Here is a 17,968-nt window from a genome sequence, read left to right as displayed (position 1 = left end):
ACCAATAAGGGGGAAAAAATCTACAAAGAGAGACATAAGAGTTAATAAAACACTTACCCTTAGACATCAATTTAAAAAAATAAAATGAACACCTCTAGAGAAAATGAGGAAAAGCATAATTTGAATCACAAACAGGTGATTCATTTAAAACTTCATAGTCAAATGAGACAAGGCTTGACTCGAAGAAATAAAAATAAGATTCTTATTTTACTCTGTTGGGCAAAACTTGAAAAGAAGCCATTTGGGCACACATGAGAAAGTACAGACTCATGCCATACCAGGAAGGTGAGCAGGCACAGTCCTAGTGGAGTGGAGTCAGTTAGTACATACCAATTTTTAAACTCAGAGGAAGCACACACGGCTTCGCCAGCCTTGTTGCTAAGAAATCTCAGCTCCACTGATGCAAGCCATGAGCTAAGCTCGGGCTCCAGCTTCATCAAGGGGAAGTTACACAGAGCTGCTGGCTAGAGCTGAGCCTGAAATGCCTGCTACACTGACTCTAGGCGTGCAGTGAGAAGCTAGTGAGAAAATAGCAGCGTCCATTTACAACTGCAACTGTGTTCACATCTCGCTCTATGTATTGATACAAGTCAAAAAGGCAGTGACAGCAATGTTAGCAGTGACTAACTACCAGGGGAGAGGCATGGCTGGGAGTGAAAATCCAACAACACAGTCAACATTTTCTTAATGTACAATCAGAAAAGTGTATTTTCATCTCTGTACAAAAACCTAAGTTCATTTGAGAGGTTGAATGTATACTTCCTCCCCACTTCCAGAGCCAGAGGCATCAAATCAGACCAGCACCCAGTGAAGAGCCTGGGGGGACAGGGGACAACAGCCTCCAGACCCTCCCCCAACTGGGACAGTTCTTCATGCCCCAGGCTATGACTTGCTCTCCCTTCTCTTCTCTCTGGCCACAATCTGCATGACCTTCCAAACCTCTGCTATTCCCTGCCAGAGAGCAGGTGCCTCTAATGCACAGAGCTGAAACAGCAGGCCACCCTGACCTTAGCAGCCCTCTGCTGGAGTTGAGCTCCCTAGAGTCCAGGTACCTGTTTGTGAAGGTTGAGGCTGTCAATTTCAGAGAGGACCCAGCCAACACTGCCATCCCCACCACAAACCAGAATCCGGAAGGTGTCAAACTTCTGGAATAACCGTAAGCTGTGGAGAAAAGAAAGGCAATGAAATGCCATGCGTTCCAAAGGACAAACAATGGGCTTGTCTGTCCCAGCTGAGGGGAGCTGCCCATTCCTCCCAGCTGACTCTGTGGTGACAAGACTATCTGCATGGCCCCTCACTCAGGCTCTGCTGTTTCAGAATGAATGATAGTGGCACTGGGGCCTTGACAGACCTTCCAGCCAGGGACTGGGACCAGCCAGGCATGAGACCATGGATGGCTGGTGGATGCACGGCCACCTCATCTTGCTCAGGCACTGGTTTCTTGCAGGATTCATGAGCACAGACTGCCTCAGCCCCAAACAAACGCTGGGGCCAACAGTCCCCACCCTTCAGCACTGTCTCTCACCTGCCCCATCCAGATGCTGTCACTGTCAACCCTCTCCATCATGCCCTCTTGGCTGCCAAGCCTCGACACCACTTGTCCCCAGGCCATGCAGTCAGATCTCTGCCCAGCTCTGGCCTGGTCATGCCAGAGCCCCAGGCTGCAGATCCGCCAGCACCTTGCCTATCTCCCCAGAGCACTTATGCCTCAGGCCCTTGGTCCTTGGGAGAAGTGGCCCAGGCTTCCTTTTTTTTTTTTTTTTAAATATATATTTTTAGTCGTTGATGGACCTTTATTTTTATTCATTTATTTATATGTGGTGCTGAGAATCAAACCCAGTGCCTCACACATGCCAGGCAAGTGCTCTACCACTGAGCCACAACCCCAGCCCACTTCCTTCCCTTTTAACTTCTTCTCAGTATCCTTCCTGGGCTCCTGCTGGTCACCATGCCCCCAACCCCATGCAGGGTTCCCACTTGGGGCTTCATGGACATGTTCTCCTCACTCCCAATCCTCTTCCTGAGTGATCTCATCCACGTTTGGCTTCAAAAGACACACAGGTGACGATGACCCTGAATGACACCCCCGGCCATGTGTTTTTACCTGTCCACCAGGAGGCACCAACCTGGTGTTCTACAGCACATCTGGCAGGACACGTCCCTCAACAAGGACCAGCACCACCACCAGGTCAGCCTGCCTTATACCTCCCTCCACTCCCACGAAGCCCAGATGGCTCAGCCACCATTCTGCTCTGAGCTCTCCAGGGGCCTCCCAGGTGTTCACAGCAAGATCTTTCTAAAACACAGCAGTGAAGTCTCATTTTAAGAGGATGCCCCTCATTTTCAGGAAAGGGTCAAACTTCTCAGCCAGCACCTATAGCCCTTAATGACCAGCAGCTTCCTGCTTTTCAGCCTTGGTGCCCACTGCTCCCCAGGAACTGTCCCAGTCCCCACACTGTGTCTGCGGGAGGAGTCAAAGTCAAGAGCACACTGTGGGCACACCAGCCCTCCTCAAACACTAGCACAGCAGAGACACTGGCTTGACTTCTGTGCTCCCTTCCTGGGTTGCACTGCCCCACTGAAGTGACCCTGACTGTCCACATGTGCTCCCTCCCCACTGGGGGACCTTGTGGACCCTGCCTCTAGCAGAGCCAGTCTCAGAGGAAGTGCTCAAAAAACAAACAGGGATGTGGGAACAGCAACTAGACTCAGGCCTGAACCAAGCCAAACTCTAAGCCACTAAGCTGCACCTGACGGTGGGAACCAGAGAAGTAACCATGTGTATCCCTGGAGAGCATTCACTCCTATGAGGCCCTGCTTTCTAGAGAAGGGGGGATAAACCAAGGCCAGGACTTGGTCCTACAAGAAGCTGGGTGAAGTAAGATGTTTTCCAATTCCCAGAAACAAGAAAAGAGTGAACTCATGCCACTGGTGGAGGGTGGAGGGAGTCCCCTAGTCATCTCATACTTAATTAACTATAAATCAGAGTTCTACATGTATGCCAAAATTAACATTTCATCCTCAAATTCAACGTGCAATCGTGCCCAGAGATACTACCAAGCATTCATTCAATATCCCTGGCAGCATATTTAACAACCATTGAATCTGCTCAGTGTTAAGTGACAAGGGATATATGATACCTCCACTTTCCCTGCTTAACTGAAATCATGTCTTTATCAACGCCAGGTGAATGGGATCCTGCATCATTCAAAAGAAGTTGTGCCTTGGAGAAAACAGGCTGCAGTGTCACCATCTGTGGCACTGCTGAGCATGGGGAAGAACAACACTGAGGACACCCAAAGGACTGTGTTCGAGGAACGGCAAGCAGCATGTGCCCCCACCCCACACTGGTCAGCCAGGGACACACAGTGAGTCAGCCCAGGCTCACGTTACAGCAACACCTGGTTCCAAAAACACTGCCTTCCCAGGAGAATATACACCAGACAGCAGGGTGAGCAGGCACCTCACACTCCACTTATCCTGCACTATCTTCCTGAAATGCTAGCACGTCCTCTTAGAGCCTTACCTTGAACTAGTGCTTCCAAATGAAGAAGGAATTAGTTCATATGGCAAAACTGACAGAAGCAAATGCAAAGCACAAAACCAAAAGGAACATGACTTGACTCTAGCTAAAAGATGAAATGCATAATTATTCTGCCCAACATCCTGGGCCCCTGCACAGTTCATGCCTCATTGCACCTGTGTAAAGATACTTCCTGTGCTCCCAAGATGAAGGAACCCCTTGGCCTCGCTGGAGTAAAGCTTCTTCCTGGGGATTGAGCCAGCAGGTCTGTAAGCACTGACACAGAAACAGGCCCCCAATCCACAGCTGATGCGCATAGATAGCATGCTGTGCACTGACAGCTGGCACAGGGTTCCGTTTGGTTTAGAGGGTGCATGTGTGCATGCATATGTGTGCACTGGAATCTGGAAGGGCCAAGCCTCCATCAACTATTAAGAGCAGAAACCTCTGCAAGTGGAGTTTGGGGACGAGTGGTTCAAAAATGACAATTTCTTTCCCATTTAAAATTTACTGTATCTTTGATCTACATATCTATTTTAGATAAAAATATTAAAAAGTCCTTATCTAAAAATATTACAAGGTCCAGGAAAGAAAGATTTCTCAAGCTTCCTACCCGAGGTGTGGTCCTCCATTCATGAGGTCAAAAACCTGGGCAGGGTTCAGCAGCTGCTTAAACCTTCTGAGGAATTTCACACCCTGGTTGTCCCCACTCTTGGAATTGACGAAGACCAGCAGGGGACTTGTGCAAGACGGAGGACAGGTGGCCTTCCAGAACCCTGAATGAAAGAGTGGAACAGGAAGAACTTTATAAGTCTCGAAGGCACTGAGGCACCATTGACCAAGCAGACAGTGCAGGGGACAGAACTCACATGCAGCACCAGCAAGCCTTCGAGAGACCTTGCTGCCTGGCATGAGGTAAGCCCACCCAGTCCTGACTTCACATTTGAGACTTCCAAAGTTCACCTTGCTGCACTGTCTTTACCTCCTGCCCCCATCTGGGCTATTTCCTCCGAGCCATGTACCTCAATGACCTCCCTCAGTGGGACTTGTCAACAAGTGTCACTATGTACCAGCTGGACCTACGGGAGAGGCTCTGAGCCAGCATGCCAGCATCTGTCACATTCAGGGACAGGGACAGACAGTCCCTGCAGCTTGTGGCAGATGGAGGAGGCCTGGAGACCCAGATCCACTCAAAAGCTCCCTGGATCCATCACCTTCAAGGAAAGTGCTGGTAACAAGTCTTTAGTGAGTCTAACAGCGACAACCAGGATGCTATTTGTCAACTCCACACACCTGCTCCCAACCCTGGGGCTGTGTCTTGCCTGCTACTGACCACATCACAATTGCCAAGATGCCCATCTTGGTGGGCATGGAGAAAGGACATGTGCCAACAGGTAAGGATCACACATGGGCACCCACCGTCAGAGTCAATGCTGTTGAGTGCCGTGGGAGGGATGACTGACACCTTACATAGACCGAGCGGGCACTTGGTCAGCAAGGATTCTTTACACGAAGTATGAACCTGAAACAAGAACACACATATCATCAGGGTCCCCAGCATCCTTCACACACACACAGGAATACTGCCTGGCCCCACATCTGATGAACCAGCTATGGGCAGACAGGCACTTCAGGGAGGGCACTCCATGTGCCTGCTCTGCCCCAAGGAGCTGTGATGCAGAGCTCGCAGTGGGAGCCTGTCATGTTCACAACATGTAGACTAACGTCCTGGCTGCTTTCCCACAGCTCATTTTAACTCCAGGAATCAGATGCCAGGCTCCTGGGCAAAAGCCTTTATGTGCCAACCTAAACCTTGATCAGCCAGGGCTCTGATCAAGTAACCACATAAAGACCTTTAATGAGCAACCAGCCCACAGTGAACACAAGGCTCCCCTCACCTCTCCCTGAAAGGCATCACCCCACAAGGCAACAACTGTTTCTAGGACCCACAAGAAGCCACATGGCCACATCATGGCTCCTCCTCCCTCTTCCTGCAACTATCATCCCAGAGCAAACCTCTCTCAGAAGGCCCTTGATAGCTTCCCTAGGCTCATCCCAGGAAAACAGCAGCAAGCCTGTCCCGAATGACCTCTCTACAACCTGCCTGAGGTGCTACTTGAGGTGGGTATCACATTTTGTGTCTAAAAGACAGGACTAAAGTCAAGGGAGAAAAACACTTAAAAATATCAAGAATAATAATGGAGAGACCCAAAAGGGAAAAATCAAGTCACTCAACAGGCCAAAACACAGGCTCTCAGAGTTGGGGGCCTCCAGGATGGATTCTCAGATTCAGAAGAGAAAGAGGAAGCCACTGCCCCAGACCTGTCTCCACAACCTGCAAGCATGGTAGAAGGGCGGGCCACATCATCAGCCCCACTCACCATGGCCTTGCACCAGAGGCAGCGCCAGTCCTGTAGGCGCAGCACACTGCCGCAGGTCTTGTCGCATACTGTGCACTTGGCGCTCACGGGTAAGTTACCTTCCAGCCACTGGTGAGGCATGGCAATCTGTGGACCAAGCAAAGACAGGATAGGGACATCCCAGAGCTCTACCCCAATGCCAGGAGCCTTGGGGCAGGAATGCTTTTGGTGAGCTCAGCCAAGACACTGCTCCCCACATACGACTTTTCCTGGCAGCCAGTGAGGGGTCAAGGGCATACAGTGCCATCCACACCACCGTACTACCAGTGAGGGAGCACTAAGACTCAGAGGGTTCAGGACAAAACTGGATGTGCAGCAACCACACAGAGCCCTGGATACTGTCAGCTGGGACACTTGACCCCAGAGTGACCATCTCAGATGAAGGGGAGGGGAGGGAGTGAGGGGACTGTGCAAAGTTGGCAACCAGGGCAAGATCCCCTCAGGCATACCCCATCCTCGTCCTCAATGATGTCCTTCCCAATCGAGGCCAGTGTGGTCCACTTGCAATTATTGGTTGCACGCACAGCACACCGTTTGTGGGCTTTAAATTTGCACACTATGAGAGAAAAGAACCCACAGGCTTCATCCATGACAGGTGCCTTCTACATGGGGTGGACTAATTAGGAAACATGGAAAAGAAAACAAGAAACTTTCCCATGTTGCCACAGCACCACTGAGATACCTCAGAGCCCAGAAGGGGGAAGAAACAGACAGCAGGGAGAGCCAGAGCAAGCAGCTGAGGTTTCAGCTGTGTACCGACATCACAACTGCTCGGCTCTGCCATCAGAGTACGATGGCAAGCAGCCAGCATAGGCATCTAAAGACACCAAAATCAAATTTCACATAACTTTCATGTATCACAAAATATTAATCTTTTTAATTTTCAACTTTTTTGAAATGCAAAAACTAGACAAGCTTGTGAGCTGCAAAAAACAGGCAGCAGGCAAGACCTGGCCATGAGCAGCAACACCTGCTCCCTGCTCAGCCACTGCCTGACGGACAGCTGGCCTGATGCCCTGGCTCAACATTCAGCCCCAGGCTCCGGCTCTGAGATGTTTCCAACCCCTACATCCACAACACAGCGACCCACGAGAAGAGCAGCGACCCTGGGCAACAGGGCCCTGCAGACCCAATGCTCCTTCCTTGCTTCTCCTCACTACCACGTCCCTTCCTTTCGCTTTGTTTGAGTACTATTAAAAAAAAAAAAAAAAAAAAAAAAAAAGACTTACCAAGGACTCCTCATAGGTAAAATAAAGAGAAATGGAGTGGCAGAAATCATTTTACTCTCAACTGGCTGCAGTGGGAAGTGATGGCTTACTGAATGGTGACTGTGTTTGGATTTCCAAAACTTTATCTAGCAAAACATCAGTCACCTTCTGCAACTGACTGGCAAATGCAGTTCTGTACCTTCACAAGACAGCCCATGGGACGTGACCCCAGACAGCGCCTCACGACACACGTTGCAGTAGGTTGGCCGCGCGTGGGAACATGCATACCAGTTGTGCATCCCTGAGAAATGGTCCATGCTATACTGGGTAGGCTGCAAGAGCAAAATAAAGATGGCAGGTAAGACAGCCCTCTGAAACTCTTTAGTTCAGTAACTTAAGTGTAATTAAGTCAAATATCTAAGAGAGGAGAAGGGAGGTCTGTAAAGGGTCATAATCTAACAGGTCTCCCCAAAGACAAGCAAAGGTCTTAATTTCAAGGCCCGAGCTGAGTCTGGAAGTTCCAGAACTGCCAGTCATGTGTAGGAGATAGGTGGAGGGCAGGAAATTAAGGTAGGGCAGAGTCATCAAGAAGCCCAAGGGAAGGATGTTTTTCTCTTTTAACCTCGAAATGCTCCCTGTTCTGGACAGTCTTGAGTGCCGCAATCCAGTCTTCCATTTCTTTTCTGTTATCAGCACACAAGATGAGCTTCCTACAGGGAGTGATGACCTAGAGAGAGAACATGTTCAATAATCCCACGAACAAGCACAAGGGCTGCAGAAACCTACCTGCAAATACACAAACATGTATGTACATATATGTGTGTGTGTATAGATAGATAACATATAAAATAAAAAATAACTATTTCATTCAGGTATCCACATTGAGCAGAATCATAATTATCACAGGTCACTAAAAATGAAGAACAATTTCAAACCAAAAAGACAATCAAATCTAGGTTATATATTCACCAGAAATCAACTATTTAGACATACATAATAAACCCTAGGAAACTCTTTTTTTTTCCTTAAATTAAAAAAAAAAAAAAAGCAGGGGGTTGGGGAAGCAAACAAATTGATGCCTAGCACTTGAGTGGTGTAGGGAAGTCTGATCCTCTGACTCTAGGATAACATAAGCAGGCAGCACATATACCTTGATAAACTAACTGCCACTAGTACAATCAGGTCCTAAACAACTTAACTGGAAATGAGGTCAAAAACATGGTAATAAAAATGTTGTAATCTCAGTGATTGGGAGGTTGAGGCAAGAGGACAAAAGTTCAAGGCCAGCTTGGGCAATTTAGTGAGATGCTGTCTCAAAAAATAAAAGGGGGGGCTGGGGATGTGGCTCAAGCGGTAGCGCACTCGCCTGGCATACGTGCGGCCCGGGTTCGATCCTCAGCACCACATACCAACAAAGATGTTGTGTCCGCCGAGAATTAAAAAATAAATATTAAAAATTCTCTCTCTCTCTCTCCTCTCTCACTCTCTCTTAAAAAAAATAAATAAATAAAATAAAAGGGGATGGGGACACAGCTCAGTGGTGGAGCACCCCTGGGTTCAATCCCCAGTACCACCAAAAAAATAATAAAAATGAAACCCACAAAATATAAAGTTTTTATAAACCAACAAAAAAACCCTGACAGAAAAAAAAATGTGATGAACTTGGATTTCACAGAAAACACAAAATGGAGTAGAAACAGCAGCCTACTTTTCACCTTTCAGGCTGGCACAGTTCTCAGATCTTAATGCTGGTTGGCAAAGGTACAGAAGGAAAAAGTTACAGAGGTAAATAAGGTACAAACCACTTTAGAAAAAAACTTTTGACAGTTTATGAAAAATTTCAGAGGTTATAAATAATCTCTTACTTAATTCTGTCTTATGATGATATAAAATATCTAAAGGGTTCCAAGTCAATCCAACAAAATAAGGTCTGGTCTGGTCAGAATTCTGGCTCTTCCCCACCCACCCCCTCAGTTCCCATGGGTAGCTTTGGGGAAAAAAAGCAGTTTACCCTTCAGTGTATATCCACACTCCCCCTTTTTAAACAGCAGCACACCACAGACACTGCTCCCCATCTTCACCCTTCACTTAATTATACATCCTGGCCATCACTTCTTGCAGAAGTCCCCTTGACCCTTCCTGCAGTAGCACTGTACCAGCCATGCAACCAGTGCCCTACTTATCTGCATTGTTTTGAATCCTTTGCTATTTCAAATAGTGTCCCAGTGAATGGATCTTTTCCTATTTTTACCATTGCATCTTTGGGATATATTTCTAGAACTTCTCTGACAAAGCTAGCCATCACCAAAACCCCCTCCACAGGGGTTTACCATTGTGCATTCTCACCAGCAGTGTCAGGAAAAACACCTCCTTCCCTAAGGATTCACCAATAAAACATTATCAAATTTTTGGATTTCTGCCATCTTATAACTTAAACTTATACTAAGAAGACCCAATTTAAATTATTAGATAAGTTTCAGGCTCAGATCATGTGGAAGCAATGCTTTGTAGCTGATTCTTGCTCCACCAATTAAACTTCATTGCAGGGGGATAAACATAACTGGGTCTCCAATGCAGTTAGCTTACTCTTGCATATGCAGGGTTCCCCAGGAAAGGAAACCTGGAGGCCAGACTGAGCAGACAGTGGAAGAGTCAGGAGTGTGGGAAGGGAAGACAGGAAGCAAGCTGAGGGGCACTGCTTTCCTGAGGCTGTCAGGGGTGGGGAGAAGTGGCAGCCTCAATCCCACCACTACTAACACTATGGGCTCTGCAACTACTTGGTGAGTATCTACTCTAAGCTTGGGGTTCAAAGTACAGGACAGACAAGTTTCTACCCAGACAGAATTTATGCTGGGAGAAAAAGACAGACAACTGTCTCAGACACCTATTGGGTCATGGGGACAGCAAGGCTGAGCACCAAAGTGGTGTTGGTGCTTCAGACCTTGCTGGGGAAAGCCAAGGAGAACTGAGAATCAAAGGCTCTGAGCCAGTACTGAAGTCCTGCATCCTAACTGACCATAAAGGTGAGCAAACACCTCTTTACTGATTCACTCCCAGGAAAGCTGAACATTTGGACATTTGTATCAGCAAAATTAATACAGTAAAAGAAAGGAAAAAAAAGACTTCATTTTGCATAACTCAGATTATATTAGGAGTTATGCAACAGGAGAAGAATGAGATCTGTATCCCCTTTATGTCAGATCTACATCTACCACTCCCCAGTGACAGCTTTCATCCCTCTTGCATCACTCCAAGCTCAGCACCTGGAAGGAGAAATGGATCTTTGGCCCACTGTTCTCCATGAGCTGAAGGAAAGCATTACTAGAGTAGCTTCCTGGGCAGGCCTGGGCAACAGACCACAGACACCGTTATGTTTAAAGGCCATGGCTTAATGCAACAGATGGCAGCTGCTGCCATTCCCTCACTCTCGGTTGTGCCTGTCCTGTACCGAAGAAGCCTGAGCCAGACCATGATCTGAATCCCACCTGGTCGCTGGCTGACACATGGGTAGACTGTTCGTTCCTCTTCTAAAAAGGAGATGAAAAAAGCCACCTAGCAAGGGAATGGCAGCACCACATTCAGGTCCCTGGTCTGAAGCCCTCACTGGCTGCTAAACTTGCAGCAGGTGCTTCTCTGCCTTGCGCCTCCATTGTCTCAGCTGAAAACTGAGCCTACGAACAGCATGGTCACACAGTGGCATCACTATGAGGCGCAGGTCAGGGACTCGCAGGTCCTGGAAGAGCACCTCACACACAAGCCTCCCCAGGCCTCTGTCAGTACTGCGTAGGCCTGGGGTCCTCTGAGGCTAGGTACTATCCATGGGAGATCATTAAGAGGTAGGGAGAGGGCTGGGGATGTGGCTCAAGCGGTAGTGCGCTCGCCTGGCGTGCCTGCAGCCCAGGTTTGATCCTCAGCACCACATACCAACAAAGATGTTGTGTCTGCTGAGAACTAAAAAAAAGTAAATATTAAAAATTCTCTCTCTCTCTCTCTCTCTCTCTCTCTCTCTCTCTCTTTAAAAAAAAAAAAAGAGGTAGGGAGAAGTTGGACCATGTTGTTGGCTGTCACATTTAAAATGACAATCACGCTGAAGAAGAGTTTGTCAGTCTCTTAAGAAAATAGACAATAACCATATGACCTAACAGTCACTCTCCAGCTTTTATTCCAGAGGAATTAAGAGTTATGTTCACACAAACACCTGTCCGTGACGTTTACAGAGGAAACAACTCAGATGCCATCCATGGGTAAAGGACTAATGCTATGGCACACCCACACCAGGGTGCAATAACCAGAAACAACTCCTGACACACACAACAACAAGCCTTTAACACACAGGTCTTAGGAGACATTCTAGATCTAAACCATAGTTTCAACCTCCAGGAAACTATGCTGTGTGGAAAAAGCCCTTCCCAAAGGAAAGGGCTTCCATTGATTCCATTTATTAACATTCTTGAAATGAGGCCGATGTAGACATGGAGAACAGAATGGTGGTGACTACAAGGGTCACAGAGGAAATCGGCGTGATCCACAAAGACACCAGAGCCAGGAATGCTGTGACACTGATTAGGAACAGTGCCAACATCCTGGGTAAGATATCATGCTGAAGCTGTGCCCAAGCTCACCACCGGGAAAATGGCGAAGAGTACTCAGGAACTCAAAATAAAAAGGTTCATTTAAAGTTCGTCACCGGGGCTGGGGTTGTGGCTCAGAGGTAGAGCACTTGCCTAGATGTGTGAGGCACTGGGTTCGATCCTCAGCACCGCATAAAAATAAATAAAATAAAGGTATTAAAAAAAAAAAAGTACATCACCACCATCAACAATATTTAAGTTTGAACTGGGAACACCAGAGAGCAACTGCAGAACAAGCCATGCTTCTTAAAGACATGTGTGGCCTCACTGAGCTCAGGTTAGAGGAATGAAGTCCTATATTTGTAAACAATGCCAATCCAGGGGACTTCTGACTTGCCAAGAAAGCAGTGAGTGGACACGCCTTTAGTACACAAGCTCACGCACAGGTGGGTCCTCTGTGGACCAGGCCAGGCAGCTCTGTGGTAAGCATGGGAGGAGAACACAGCAGGACTACCACGACCTGTGCCCTCCGGCTGGGGTGCCACCTTTGCTATCAGGTTGTGACATGCGGCCAGGAAATTCAGGCTGCACAAGCAGAGACTGGGAAATGGTAGGCTCCTTTCCAAATACACAGAGCTGAAGAATCAGTGGAGCTATATTACTCAGGGGGTCAGCCAAGAACGAGAGGCGGATGTCAGAGTGTATGCTCTGAGCCTCACACTGATGCCAGCCCAGACCCACCTACTTCAATACCAGTGCACACTGGGAGTGGCCACACACAAACAGGACAAGGGCTCTTAGAGGGGCTGCCTCCCCAGCCCCAAACCTACTTATATACCCAGGGAGCCTTAAGGTCCTTCTGTCTCGCAGGCCAGTGACTGCCAGTAACCTCCCAATTTCCCAAGCGAGGAACACCTCCTCTCCCATGCCCTTCCTTAATCTGAGGTCCAAATTCATCCATCCTTTCTTCTTCAAAATAAATTCAGGCACTCATTTGAACAAATAGGTTAATAATGATGTCTGCTCCCACAGAGGTTACATGCGATGGGGCTGCAAACGAACACTGCAGTACAGAAGTACCTTACAGCATGGAGGGGAGCTGCTGCTGCTGCTGCAGCTGTTGCTTCGGGGTGATGGGAAAGGAGACCAGCGAAGCAGTGGGTCGGAGCATCCAGGTAGTCTGCCTGCAGCCAAAGACAGGGCAATGAGGGAAGCTGGTGGGTGGGTCGAGGGAAGCGGGCAGAGGCTGGGCCACCAAGGGCCACCAAACTGTGAGAGCTTTGGCTTCTACTCTAGGTAGAATAAGGGATCTTGTCAGTTTCTGCACAAAAGGATGACATCTGACTCAGGTCTAAAAAGCACCACTCTAGTGGCTGCACTGAAAACTGACAGTGGGGACAGGGTAGAAGTCAGGAAGCCTTTTGGAGGGAGCCTCACTGAACCATCATAAAATTCAGGCAAGGAGAGGGCTGGACTCCAGTGTGTTCTGAGGTTCACAGGAGCTGCCAACAGCTGAGATAGGATGTGTATCTGTCAGTTTGTTGTTGCTGGGACCAAATACCTAAGAAAATTACTTAAGAGAAGAAAGATTTATTTTGGTTCATGGTTTTAGGGGTTTCACTTCATGGTTGGCCAGCTCCACTGCCTTGGGCCTGAGGCAAGGTGGACAATCACAGCAGAAAGGCATGGGGGAGGAAAGCTGCTCACCTGGTGGCAGTCAGAGAAAAAGGGGATAGGGACAAGATATAGTCCCTAAGAGCAAGCCCCCAAGGACTCACTTCCTCCTGCTAGGTTCTACCTGCAACAGTTCCCACTTCCCAAAACTCTAGTCAGCTGTGAGTCCCTCAATGGATCTATCCACTGATGAGGTCGGAAGCCTCATGATCCAGTCACTGCCCCAAATCCCCACCTCCAAACTGCACTGAGGAACAAGCCTTTAACACACAGGTCTTGGGAGACATTCTAGATCTAAACCATAACAGGGTATACAATCAACAGGGCACCTCAAACAGTGGTGAGGGGCAGTTGTCACGCTAAGACCCAGCCATTGTGGATGAAGCAGGCTTGAAGCTGGGGGATGGGAATCAGTAGTTCCATTCTGGACATGCTCAAGTGGAGGTTTCTATTAAAATCTCAGTCATATTCATATTCAACATCTTATTTCACCCACAAGGCCCTCCTCTTGTCATCAGTTTGGTACCCTAAAAAAAGTAGACACCAGAGAAATGTTATGTTAACACTGATCCTCCTCAAGTTCACACCCTACTCCCCAGAACCACTTAACCAAAGTAGAAGGATAAATCTCAGACACATAAGGCTATAGGACACGTCCAGTATGAGACCATGTACTGAAATGTTAAAACTGGCACACAAGAGTAGAAAGCGTGGCAGCACACAGACAAAGGCTAAGCACCAAACTCAGAATGGTGGTAGCACAGGGAGGGAGGGCAGGAGGGAAAAAGGATACCAAGGCTCTGACCACGCCCATGGTGTTTATTTCTCAAGCTGGGAAGTACCTAGTGGTTCACTGTGGGAATGAATTTTCAGTATACAACATCCTCGCCAGAAGTCCAGACACAAGATATAATTGTGCCTGACTTGTAAGCTCAGGCACAGAGAAGCTACCAGGTCAGCCTGCAGCCATACCAGTGGGCAGATTCCAATGACCAAATGGACAGGGGTGTTCTGAGGCCTGGCCTCAGAGCTCACTCACACACTGCCTCTGTCCCTCTACCTGGCGCTCCTCAAGCATGCTTGCATCCTCAGACACCAGCATTTGTTTTTTTCTCTCCTTTTGGTTATTGCCATCTTAGTGGGCATGAGGTGGCAAGTTATTGGGTTTTAATTTGCATTTCCCTTCATGGGTTCCTGAACTCTAAGTAGGGACTGAATGCAGGGAAACAAGGCTAACGCTTTACTGTGGGCAGGGGGGCAGTGGAGATTTCTCTGGAGGAAGCTTTCAGAGACTTACAAAAGACGTTCTCCCAACACCCCAGTCCAGATCATGAGGATCCACCACCACAAACTAGCATGCCACCCTGGACAGATCCTCTCCAGGGATCATGGTACACATGTACTGACACTGTGGACAGAACTGGAACAGGAGGCAGCAGGGCAGGTGAGGTCCAGGCTCTTCTGTGCCTGATGGGAGCTGAAGGACTTCTCCCAAGGAGACTGACCAGGTGAAGCCAGACAGTATTTCCAGCACTGGATGCAGTCACACCACCAAGCTCACGGCTTTATACTTAGTCTTCCACTCTAAGAAAACCAGCCAAGAACTGGCTGTACCTCCCTCTAGCTTACTTCACTTCAGAGCCTTACCCTTCAACTTGGACCCCAAGCCTCCCGCAGTCCACAGCTGCTCTCCCCACTTTCCAGCTGCTCCAAGTGTATCAGAATCGAAGTGACTCAGCAAAAACAAAAAAGCAAGTTTTTACATCACCAGACAGCAACCAGTGGTCACCCAGTAGACCAGAGACAGAATAACAAACAAGCACCACGCAACTGACACGGAGAGGCAGAGGGCAGCATCCAGACAAGACAGGGCTGGGAAGTGCTCTGCTAAATATAGCTCCTGGCTCAGGAAGGTGGCCGAGAAAAGGTCTGGCGCCCTTGGTGATTCCTGTCACTTCCTGTTACTCACATCCTGCTGTTCCAGTGTAGCTCCAGCCCCTGGGTCCCCAGTACATTGCTCCCTACCTGGAAGACACTGAGACTGGCTATTCACATCAGCTGGGACAGGTGCAGACAGCAACTTCTTCACAGAATACCACAAAATGCAGACACAGATACCACTATGCCAACACATTCCTGGAAGTGGCTGAGTGGAAGTCCCAGACTCTATGCCCATGTCCCCAAAAGGGAACCCAGACCCCATGGCTATCACACGCTTCCTCCATACTCAGGATAGCCTGGGCAAAGCGGGCCACCCTTGCAGCCAACAGGTGTCTCCCACTGCACAGCTAGAGTAGCACACCTGGCTGGGCCACCACTCCGCCTCCCCAGAGCTCAGCAAGGTCAGACATGGAGCAACGCCTGCCTGGCCAGAATGTAAAGCTGTATGTACCCTACCAGAAATTTTTTTTTTAAAAAAAGGAACAAAAAGTAACATGAAGCAAATAGTGAAAGTTTTACCTAAAAATGAAACATGACAAAAATATTCAGTGTTACTTATCTATTCCATTTTGGGGGATGGATAACCAGGGATTGAACTCAGGGGCATTTAACCACTAAGCCACATCCACAGCTCTATTTTTCGTATCTTTTTAGAGACAGGGTCTCACTGAGTTACTTAGTGTCTTTCTTTTGCTGAGACTGGCTTTGACCTCATGATCCCCCTGCCTCAGCCTCCCGAGCTACTGGGATTATAGGCATGCGACACCGCGCCTGGCCTCTATGCCATATTTCAACTCTGCTTCCTTAACCCATTTTGTCTTATCATCCCAGATGTCGAACATGTATAAAACTAAAAATATTGTATATAACAACCATATAATATATAATTATACAATAAGAATATAACTGTGATAATTATAATCATATAAGTTCAAAATAATATACGCGCAATTATGATTTCATCCTTTTTAAAATATTTATTCTTTAGCTGTAGTTGGACACAATACCTTTATTTATTTGTTTGTTTGTTTGTTATGTGGTGCTGAGGATGGAACCCAGGGCCTCCTATGTGCTAGGCGAACGCTCTACCACAGAGCCCCAGCCCCAGCCCTCAACCTATTTTGATGCACCTGCGTCAACTCAATGAAATCCGTACACGAAGTGAAAACTCCGGACTTCATGGCCCAGTTCTGAAATGTTCCTGAGGGAAAACAGCAGACGGCTTTGCTGTGCAAGGGCATGGGGAGAGCCTCTGTGAGGACAGTCACCCCCGTGGAAGGTGACATCCCTGCCAGGGTGCTGGTGGCAGCAGACCAGCCTACAAAAGCCAAGACACAGCCTCACGAGCGAGACAGGAGGAATGGCAGAGATCTCCAAAAACGAAAACCAGTCAAAGAGCTGAGGACAGGTCCACGCCATAGAACAAAGCAAGCTGGGCTTAAGAAGGGCGAGCAGGAGGCATATTTATGGGTACAGAAAGAAATTGATGACATAGTAAATGTAAAAATCAGGTCACAAATGAATGTGTATAATTGATATGTTTTATAAAACTACAGCGTATTTATTGATAAGCACAGGATAAGACCTAGGAAACAATTCGTTTATATCAGGGTTGCTCAAGCTTGGCACTGTTACATCGTGGGGTACCCCAGGACACCGGGGGACTAAGAGGGGAGGCCGCATCCTGAACTCCACCACACACAACCAGCAGCATGTGCCCCACCCCCACCCCTGGCAAACCAATGTGCCTCCAAATGTCCTCCTCAGCCCTGTCTCACCTTCCCCACCTCTCAGCCCTACAGGTCTATACATCAGGGCTTATTTCCAAAATATCAGTGATAAGACTTGCTAATAATTTTTGTTTGTTTGGGTTATATGCACTTAACTATTTGTAGTAAGCATGTTATTTGTACAAAAAAGGGAATTTAAAAGAAGCTTAACATCAGTAAAATATTACAAGTGTTTTTTTCTATAACAATATCTAAATGCTGAAAACCCTCACATTTTACAAAAGAATTCAATAAAAATAACAAGAAGTCTCTTGGGAAAAGATGAACTGGAGCAGCCAGTCAAACCCCTATACTATAATCAAGCACTAAGAAAACAATGGCGATCCTAATTTTAAAAAACAAAAAAAAGTAAAATTCTTTTTTGTGGAGATGGGTGGGAGCAGAGATTGAACCCAGGGGTGCTTAACCACTGAGCCACATCCCTAGCCCTTTTAATGTTTTGAGACAGGGTCTAGCTAAGTTGCTTAGAGCCTCCCTAAATTGCTGAGGCTGGCTTTTAATTTGTGATCCTCCTGCCTCAGTCTCCCAAGTTGCTGGGATTGCAGGCATGCACCACTGCACCTGGCTTAAAAAGTAAAATTCTTAAGACTATATAAGGAAATACTACAGTAATTTAGAACTTTGCTGCTTAAAAAAATGTAGAAGCAGTCAGGTGCCATGGTGCACACCTAGAATCCCAGCTATTCCAGAAGCTGAGGCAAAAGGATCAAGTTTAAGGGCAACCTGTGAACCTACTGAGACCCTACCTCAAAATAAAAAATGAAAAGGACCAGGGATATAGCTCAGCAATAGAGTACCCTGGGTTCATCCCCATACACCCCGCCCCGCCCCCACACACACA

General features: G+C 47.6%; 1 protein-coding gene across 2 annotated transcripts in view; it reads right to left on the bottom strand.

The window, feature by feature from the left end:
• The window catches only part of Dgkd (diacylglycerol kinase delta), a 99,940-nt gene that overhangs the window by 26,000 nt on the left and 55,972 nt on the right, over window positions 1-17,968 (bottom strand). For both annotated transcript variants that reach the window (XM_026412754.2, XM_026412755.2), the window contains 7 exons: window positions 7,774-7,878; window positions 7,351-7,483; window positions 6,393-6,499; window positions 5,905-6,030; window positions 4,943-5,045; window positions 4,137-4,299; window positions 1,053-1,161 (listed from right to left, as the gene is read on the bottom strand). In XM_026412754.2, coding sequence (XP_026268539.1) covers window positions 1,053-1,161; window positions 4,137-4,299; window positions 4,943-5,045; window positions 5,905-6,030; window positions 6,393-6,499; window positions 7,351-7,483; window positions 7,774-7,878 — 846 coding nt within the window. The remainder of the gene's footprint in view (window positions 1-1,052; window positions 1,162-4,136; window positions 4,300-4,942; window positions 5,046-5,904; window positions 6,031-6,392; window positions 6,500-7,350; window positions 7,484-7,773; window positions 7,879-17,968) is intronic.

Source organism: Urocitellus parryii, chromosome 1, assembly GCF_045843805.1.
Source record: "Urocitellus parryii isolate mUroPar1 chromosome 1, mUroPar1.hap1, whole genome shotgun sequence".
Lineage (NCBI taxonomy): Eukaryota > Metazoa > Chordata > Mammalia > Rodentia > Sciuridae > Urocitellus > Urocitellus parryii.
The sequence above is the reverse complement of the archived record's forward strand: the minus strand, read 5'-3'. Positions and strand labels throughout refer to the sequence as shown.